The 9,283-nt window shown below is 60.7% G+C and overlaps 1 protein-coding gene across 1 annotated transcript in view; it reads right to left on the bottom strand.

Annotated features, from left to right (window-relative positions):
- Positions 1–9,186, bottom strand: part of PPP1R12C (protein phosphatase 1 regulatory subunit 12C) — a gene marked incomplete at its 5' end in the record, with an annotated part of 31,604 nt that extends 22,418 nt beyond the window's left edge. Inside the window, 5 exon segments of the mRNA XM_058822753.1 lie at positions 580–724; positions 3,529–3,688; positions 5,791–5,909; positions 8,258–8,388; positions 8,926–9,186. Of these exon segments, the coding sequence (XP_058678736.1) occupies positions 580–724; positions 3,529–3,688; positions 5,791–5,909; positions 8,258–8,388; positions 8,926–9,186 (816 nt within the window).
- Between the last annotated feature and the right edge of the window lie 97 nt (positions 9,187–9,283).

The raw sequence follows: 9,283 nt of genomic DNA on the forward strand, positions 1-9,283 counted from the left end.
AAATCCCAATTTCGCCTGGTTTTGTTCTCACCACGTTGTTCTGGGGGCTCATGTCGCACAGGTGCTCGCACAGCAGCCGGCACGCCCCAAACCCCAAAACACCCCAAAAACCACCCCAAAAATCCCCCAAAATCCCCAAAAATCCCCAAAAATCCCTCAAAAAATCCCCAAAAACCACCCCCAAAATCCCCAAAAATCCCCAAAAGCCAGCCCAAAAATCCCCCTAAACCATCCAAATCCAGCCCCAAAAACCACCCCAAAAATCCCTCAAAAAATCCCCAAAAATCCCTCAAAGAATCCCCAAAAACCACCCCAAAAATTCCCCCAAAGAAACCCATAAACCACCCCAAAAATCCCTCAAAGAATCCCCAAAAACCACCCCAAAAATCCCTCAAAAAACCTCCAAAAATCCCAAAAAAATTCCCCAAAAAATTCCCCAAAAATCCCCCAAAACTATCCAAAACCAGCCCCAAAAACCAGCCCCAAAAATCCCCAAAAATCCCCCAAAAAACCCCAAAAACTCCCCAAAAATCCCCAAAAATCCCCAATAAATCCCAATTTCCCCGGTTTTGTTCTCACCACGTTGTTCTGGGGGCTCATGTCGCACAGGTGCTCGCACAGTAGCCGGCACGCCTCCTCCACGCCCCAGTGCGCGGCCGCGTGCAGCGGCGTCCACCCGTCCTTGTCCCGCACGTCGGGGTCGTAGCCCGCGGCCAGCAGCAGCCTGGGGGCAAAAACCCACCCAGAGTGGGCAAAAACCCACCCAGAGTGGGCAAAACCCACCCAGAGTGGGCAAAAACCAGCCAGAGTCACCCAAAATTCATCTAAAGTGACTCAAAACCCACCCAGAGTGGGCAAAAACCACCCAGAGTGGGCAAAAACCCACCCAGAGTCACCCAAAATTCATCTAAAGTGACTCAAAACCCACCCAGAGTGGGCAAAAACCACCTAGGGTGGACAAAAACCCACCCAGAGTCACCCAAAGTTCATCTAAAGTCACTCAAAAACCACCCAGAGTCACTCAAAATTCATCTAAAGTGACTCAAAACCACCCAGAGTGGGCAAAACCCACCCAGAGTCACCTGAAACCCACTCAGAGTCACCCAAAAAACCCCCAGAGTCACCCAAAACCCACCCAGAGTGGGCAAAAACCAGCCAGAGTGGGAAAAACCCCACCCAGAGTGGGCAAAAACCCACCCAGAGTCACTAAAAATTCATCTAAAGTGACTCAAAACCCAGCCAGAGTGGGCAAAAACCAGCCAGAGTGGGCAAAAACCACCCAGAGTCACTCAAAATTCATCTAAAGTCACTCAAAAACCACCCAGAGTCACTCAAAATTCATCTAAAGTGACTCAAAACCAGCCAGAGTGGGCAAAAACCCACCCAGAGTCACCTGAAACCCACTCAGAGTGGGCAAAAACCCCCCAGAGTCACCCAAAACCCACCCAGAGTGGGCAAAAACTCAGCCAGAGTCACTCAAAATTCATCTAAAGTCACTCAAAAACCACCCAGAGTCACCCAAAAACCACCCAGGGTGGACAAAACCACCCAGAGTGGGCAAAAACCACCCAGAGTGGGCAAAACCCAGCCAGAGTCACCCAAAATTCATCTGAAGTGACTCAAAACCCACCCAGAGTGGGCAAAACCCACCCAGAGTGACACAAAAACCACCCAGAGTGGGCAAAAACCACCCAGAGTGGGCAAAAAACCAGCCAGAGTCACTCAAAATTCATCTAAAGTGACTCAAAACCCACCCAGATTCACCCAAAAACCACCCAGGGTGGACAAAACCACTCAGAGTGACCCAAAATTCATCTAAAGTGACTCAAAACCCACCCAGAGTGGGCAAAACCCACCCAGAGTGGGCAAAAACCCACCCAGAGTGACCCAAAATTCATCTAAAGTCACTCAAAAACCACCCAGAGTGGGCAAAACCCACCCAGAGTGACACAAAAACCACCCAGAGTGGGCAAAAACCACCCAGTCACCCAAAAATCACCCAGAGTCACTCAAAAACCACCTAAAGTCATCCCAAAATCATCCAAAGTCACCCAAAACCCACCCAGAGTCACCCAAAAATCATTTAAAGTCACCCAAAAATCCCCTGAAGTCACCCAAAAACCACCAAAAATCACCCAAAGTCACCCAAAAATCACCTGAAGTCACTCAAAAACCAGCTAAAGTCACCCAAAAACCACCCAGAGTCACCCAAAAATCACCCAAAGTCACACAAAAGTCACCTAGTCACCCCAAAATCTCCTGAAGTCACCAAAATCACCTAAAATCACCCAAAAATCTCCTAAAATCACCCAAAAATCACCCCAAAATCACCTGAAGTCACACAAAAACCACCTGAAGTGACCCCAAAACGACTCCAAGGAAACCCAAAACCAGCTCAGGTGAACCAAAACCAACCAGAGGTGAGCAAAAACCTCCCACGTGTAACCCAACCCCACCCTCAGGGGACCCAAAATCACCTCAGGTAACACAAAAAATCACTAAAAAATCCTAAAAAATCCCAAAATGCCCCAAAATGCCCCAAAGTCCCCTTTTGTGTCACCTCACGACCTCGATGCAGCCCTTGGTGGCCGCCACGTGCAGCGCGCTGGCCCCAGTGGGACAGACCCCAAAAACCCTCAAAAAATCCCTAAAAAATCCCAAAAAATCCCTAAAAAATTCCCCAAAAAATCCTAAAAAACCCCAAAACCCCGAAATGCCCCCAAAATGCCCCAAATGTCCCGTTTGTGTCACCTCATGACCTCGATGTAGCCCTTGGCGATGCCACGTGCAGCGCGCTGGCCCCGGTGGGACAGACCCCAAACAAACCCTCAAAAAATCCCTAAAAAATCCCAAAAAATCCACAAAAAACCCCCAAAAAATCCTAAAAAATCCCAAAAAATCCTAAAAAATCCCAAAATGCCCCAAAATGCCCCAAATGTCCCGTTTGTGTCACCTCATGACCTCGATGCAGCCCTTGGCGGCCGCCACGTGCAGCGCGCTGGCCCCGGTGGGACAGACCCCAAAAACCCTCAAAAAATCCCTAAAAAATCCCAAAAAATCCCTAAAAAATTCCCCAAAAAATCCTAAAAAACCCCAAAACCCCGAAATGCCCCCAAAATGCCCCAAATGTCCCGTTTGTGTCACCTCATGACCTCGATGTAGCCCTTGGCGATGCCACGTGCAGCGCGCTGGCCCCGGTGGGACAGACCCCAAACAAACCCTCAAAAAATCCCTAAAAAATCCCAAAAAATCCACAAAAAACCCCCAAAAAATCCTAAAAAATCCCAAAAAATCCTAAAAAATCCCAAAATGCCCCAAAATGCCCCAAATTGCCCGTTTGTGTCACCTCATGACCTCGATGCAGCCCTCGGCGATGCCACGTGCAGCGCGCTGGCCCCGCTGGGACAGACCCCAAAAAACCCTCAAAAAATCCCTAAAAAATCCCAAAAAATCCCAAAAAAATCCCCCAAAAAATCCTAAAAAATCCCGAAATGCCCCAAAACGCCCCAAATGTCCCGTTTGTGTCACCTCATGACCTCGATGTAGCCCTTGGCGGCCGCCACGTGCAGCGCGCTGGCCCCGGTGGCCGGGTGGGGGCAGTCGCGGAGCTGCCCCGAGTCCAACCAGAGGCGCGTGTCCCGCAGCATGCGCTCCTCCTCCGCCCGCTTGGCAGCCGCCACCTCCACACCTGGGCACAGGGAACACACCTGGGCACACCTGGGCACGCCTGGGCACAGCCTGAGCCCGCCCAGGTACACCTGAGCCCACCCAGAGCCGCGTGTCCCGCAGCATGCGCTCCTCCTCCGCCCGCTTGGCCGCTGCCACCTCCACACCTGGGCACAGGGAACACACCTGGGCACACCTGGGCACACCTGGGCACGCCTGGGCACAGCCTGAGCCCGCCCAGGTACACCTGAGCCCACCCAGAGCCGCGTGTGCCGCAGCATGCGCTCCTCCTCAGCGGCTGCCACCTCCACACCTGGGCACAGGGAACACACCTGGGCACACCTGAGCACACCTGGGCACGCCTGGGCACAGCTTGAGCCCACCCAGGTACACCTGAGCCCACCCAGAGCCGCGTGTCCCGCAGCATGCGCTCCTCCTCAGCGGCTGCCACCTCCACACCTGGGCACAGGTAACACACCCGGGCACAGGTAACACACCCGGGCACAGCCTGACCCCACCCAGAGGCGCGTGTCCCGCAGCATGCGCTCCTCCTCCGCCCGCTTGGCATCCGCCACCTCCACACCTGGGCACAGGTAACACACCTGAGCACACCTGGGCACACCTGAGCACACCTGAGCACACCTGGGCACACCTGGGCACGCCTGGGCACAGCCTGAGCCCGCCCAGGTACACCTGAGCCCACCCAGAGCCGCGTGTCCCGCAGCATGCGCTCCTCCTCAGCGGCTGCCACCTCCACACCTGGGCACAGGGAACACACCTGGGCACACCTGGGCACGCCTGGGCACGCCTGGGCACACCTGGGCACAGCCTGAGCCCGCCCAGGTACACCTGAGTCCAACCACAGCCGCGTGTCCCACAGCATGCGCTCCTCCTCCGCCCGCCTGGCCGCTGCCACCTCCACACCTGGGCACAGGTAACACACCTGGGCACACCTGGGCACGCCTGGGCACACCTGGGCACGCCTGGGCACAGCCTGAGCCCACCTAGAGGATACCTGAGCACATCTAGACACACCCTGACTGCACCTGGATACAGCTTGACCACACCTGGGCACACCTGGACACACCTGGGGATGCCGTGACTGCACCTGGGCACACCCTGAGCACACCTGGACACATCTGGACACACCCTGACTGCACCCGGATATGCTTTGATCACACCTGAGCACACCTGGTCACACCCTGGCCATGCCCTGAGCACACCTGGGCACACCTGGACACACCCTGAGCACACCTGGGCACACCTGGGGATGCCCGGACTGCACCTGGGCACACCCTGAGCACACCTGGACACACCCTGACTGCACCTGGATATGCTTTGATCACACCTGAGCACACCTGGACACGCCCTGGCCATGCCCTGAGCACACCTGGGCACACCTGGACACACCCTGAGCACCTGAGCATGCCCTGAGCACGCCCTGATCCCACCTGGGCACAGGCTGATCACACCCAGCCACACCCACCTGCAGACCACACCCTATTCCCAAAGCCCCGCCCACCCCGTGAGGCCCCGCCCACCCCTGCACTGTAACTCTGCCCCCAGCAAGGCCCCGCCCACCCCTGCGCTGTAGCTCCGCCCTCAGCAATGCCCCTCCCACCCCATTGAAGCCCCTCCCACCCCTGCGCCGCAGCTCCATCCTCAGCAAAGCCCCGCCCCTTCAGTAGCCCCGCCCACCCCGAGCAGCAGCCCTGCCCTCAGCAATGCCCCACCCACCCCACTGAAGCCCCGCCCACTCCAGATGCCCTGCCCACCCCTGCGCTGTAGCTCCGCCCTCAGCAAGGCCCCGCCCCTTCAGTAGCCCCGCCCACCCCTGCGCTGTAGCTCCGCCCTCAGCAAGACCCCGCCCACTCCAGAGGCCCCACCCAGCCCTGCACTGTAGGTCTGTCCTCAGCAAGACCCCGCCCACTCCAGAGGCCCCGCCCACCCCTGCGCTGCAGCCCTGCCCTCAGCAATGCCCCACCCACCCCATTGAAGCCCCGCCCACTGCAGAGGCCCCGCCCACCCCGCGCTGTAGCTCCACCCTCAGCAAGACCCCACCCACTCCAGAGGCCCCGCCCACCCCTGCGCTGTAGCTCCGCCCATTCCCGGAGCCCCGCCCACCCCTGCGCTGTAGCTCCGCCCTCAGCAGCTCCTCCAGGGCCTCGTCCTCGGCCACCTCCAGCGGCAGCTCCAGGTCACAGGTGACGGCGGCGGCGTCGGCGCCGTGATCCAGCAGGTACCTGGGCACAGGTGAGCACAGCTGGCCTTGGGGGCACAGGGGGCACAGGTACCTGGGCACAGGTGAGCACAGCTGACCTTGGGGGGCACAGGGGGCACAGGTACCTGGGCACAGGTGAGCACAGCTGACCTTGGGGGCACAGGGGGCACAGGGGGGCACAGGGGGGCACAGGTACCTGGGCACAGGTGAGCACAGCTGACCTTGGGGGCACAGGGGGCACAGGTACCTGGGCACAGGTGAGCACAGCTGACCTTGGGGGCACAGGGGGGCACAGGTACCTGGGCACAGGTGAGCACAGCTGACCTTGGGGGGCACAGGGGGCACAGGTACCTGGGCACAGGTGAGCACAGCTGGCCTTGGGGGGCACAGGGGGGCACAGGTACCTGGGCACAGGTGAGCACAGCTGACCTTGGAGGCACAGGGGGCACAGGTACCTGGGCACAGGTGAGCACAGCTGGCCTTGGGGGCACAGGGGGCACAGGTACCTGGGCACAGGTGAGCACAGCTGGCCTTGGGGGCACAGGGGGCACAGGTACCTGGGCACAGGTGAGCACAGCTGGCCTTGGGGGCACAGGGGGCACAGGTACCTGGGCACAGGTGAGCACAGCTGGCCTTGGGGGGCACAGGGGGCACAGGTACCTGGGCACAGGTGAGCACAGATGACCTTGGGGGCACAGGGGGGCACAGGTACCTGGGCACAGGTGAGCACAGCTGACCTTGGGGGCACAGGGGGGCACAGGTACCTGGGCACAGGTGAGCACAGCTGACCTTGGGGGCACAGGGGGCACAGGGGGGCACAGGGGGGGCACAGGTACCTGGGCACAGGTGAGCACAGCTGGCCTTGGGGGGCACAGGGGGGGCACAGGTACCTGGGCACAGGTGAGCACAGCTGGCCTTGGGGGGCACAGGGGGGCACAGGTACCTGGGCACAGGTGAGCACAGCTGACCTTGGGGGCACAGGGGGCACAGGGGGGCACAGGGGGGCACAGGTACCTGGGCACAGGTGAGCACAGCTGGCCTTGGGGGGCACAGGGGGCACAGGTACCTGGGCACAGGTGAGCACAGCTGACCTTGGGGGCACAGGGGGGCACAGGTACCTGGGCACAGGTGAGCACAGCTGACCTTGGGGGCACAGGGGGGCACAGGTACCTGGGCACAGGTGAGCACAGCTGACCTTGGGGGCACAGGGGGGCACAGGTACCTGGGCACAGGTGAGCACAGCTGACCTTGGGGGCACAGGGGGGGTTTGGGGGGCACAGGGGGGTACAGGTACCTGGGCACAGGTGAGCACAGCTGACCTTGGGGGGCACAGGGGGGCACGGGGGGGTTTGGGGGGCACAGGTACCTGGGCACAGGTGAGCACAGGTGACTTTGGGGGGGCACAGGGGGGCACAGGTTGGGCACACGGGGGTTTGGGGGGCACAGGGGGGGCACAGGGGGGTTTGGGGGGCACAGGTGACGGCGGCGGCGCCGCGATCCAGCAGGTACCTGGGCACAGGTGAGCACAGGTGACTTTGGGGGGGGCACAGGGGGGTTTGGGGGGCACAGGGGGGGCACAGGTACCTGGGCACAGGTGAGCACAGCTGGCCTTGGGGGGCACAGGGGGGGCACAGGTACCTGGGCACAGGTGAGCACAGCTGACCTTGGGGGCACAGGGGGGCACAGGTACCTGGGCACAGGTGAGCACAGGTGACTTTGGGGGGGGCACAGGGGGGTTTGGGGGGCACAGGGGGGGCACAGGTACCTGGGCACAGGTGAGCACAGCTGACCTCGGGGGGCACAGGGGGGCACAGGGGGGTTTGGGGGGCACAGGGGGTCACAGGTGCCTGGGGACAGGTGAGGGACACGTGGGGACAGGTGGGTCTGCAGCGATTTTGGGGAAGTTTCAGCCGTTGCGTGTTGGACATTTTTGGGGGTGTTTCCAGGATATATTGGGGGTATTTTCAGGATATTTTGGGGATGTTTTTGGGATATTTTGGGGATGTTTTTGGGATATTTTGGGGTATTTTGGGGGGTATTTTGGGTGTTTTTGGTCACTCACTGAGCGATGCGTCGGCCAACGTGCGGCGCTGGGGGATTTTGGGATATTTTGGGGGTATTTTAGGGGGTATTTTCAGGATATTTTGGGGATGTTTTTGGGATATTTTGGGGATGTTTTTGGGATATTTTGGGGTATTTTGGGGGGTATTTTGGGTGTTTTTGGTCACTCACTGAGCGATGCGTCGGCCAACGTGCGGCGCTGGGGGATTTTGGGATATTTTGGGGGTATTTTAGGGGATATTTTCAAGATATTTTGGGGGTACTTTGGGGGTGTTTTTGGGGTGTTTTCGGGGTGTTTTGGTCGCTCACTGGGCGATGTGGCGGCATCCGCAGGCCGCAGCCACGTGCAGGGGGGTCCAGCCCTCGTTGTCGGCCTGGTTCACGTCGGCGCCGCTCTCCACCAGGAACTGCACGACCTCCATGTTCTCGTCGATGCAGGCCTGGGGACAGCATTGGGGACATCACTGGGGACACCCCTGGGGACACCCCTGGGGACATCACTGGGGACATCGATGGGGACATTGGGGACACTCTCAGGGATCCCCCAAACCACCCCAGGAACTGCACGACCTCCATGTTCTCGTCAATGCAGGCCTGGGGACATCACTGGGGACACCCCTGGGGACATCACTGGGGACACCGATGGGGACATCACTGGGGACATTGGGGAGATCATTGGAGACATCAAGGACGTAACCGGGGACATTGGGACACCCCCAGGGACCCCCAGGACCCCACTGAGGCCCCAAAGCTCCGCCCACTCCGTCTCAAGCCCCTCCCCTTTAGCCCCGCCCACCTGGTGGAGCGCGCCGATCCCGTCCGCGTTGGCCCCGCCCGTCCCCGTTAGCCCCGCCCATTCCCTCTGGCCCCGCCCACCTGGTGCAGCGCGCCGATCCCGTCCGCGTTGGCCCCGCCCGTTCCCCTTAGCCCCGCCCCGTTCCCCTTAGCCCCGCCCCGTTCCCCTTAGCCCCGCCCACCTGGTGCAGCGCGCTGATCCCGTCCGCGTTGGCCCCGCCCAGCAGCGCGCGCCCCCCGCCCTCGGGCGCCATGACCATGGCGCGCGCCTCCGCCAGCTCCGCGCCTGCGCAGACCGCTCGGAACTCGGCCTGGCGCTCGAAGCGCACCCGGGGCGGGCCCGGCCTCGCCGCCGCCTCCCCCGCGCCCGGCGCCGCCGCCGCCGCCTCCTCCCAGCGCCGCAGCTGCTCCCGCCGCCGCTCCCGGGCCGCCGCCGCCGCCGCCGCCGCCGCCATGGCGGGGCCGGGGCCGCCGCGCCGGGAGGGGGCGGGGCCGGAAGCGGCGGGGGCGGGGTCGCCATGGCAACAGCGCGCGCGCGGG

The sequence above is a fragment of the Ammospiza caudacuta genome, chromosome 34 (assembly GCF_027887145.1).
Source record: "Ammospiza caudacuta isolate bAmmCau1 chromosome 34, bAmmCau1.pri, whole genome shotgun sequence".
Taxonomy (NCBI): Eukaryota; Metazoa; Chordata; class Aves; order Passeriformes; family Passerellidae; genus Ammospiza; species Ammospiza caudacuta.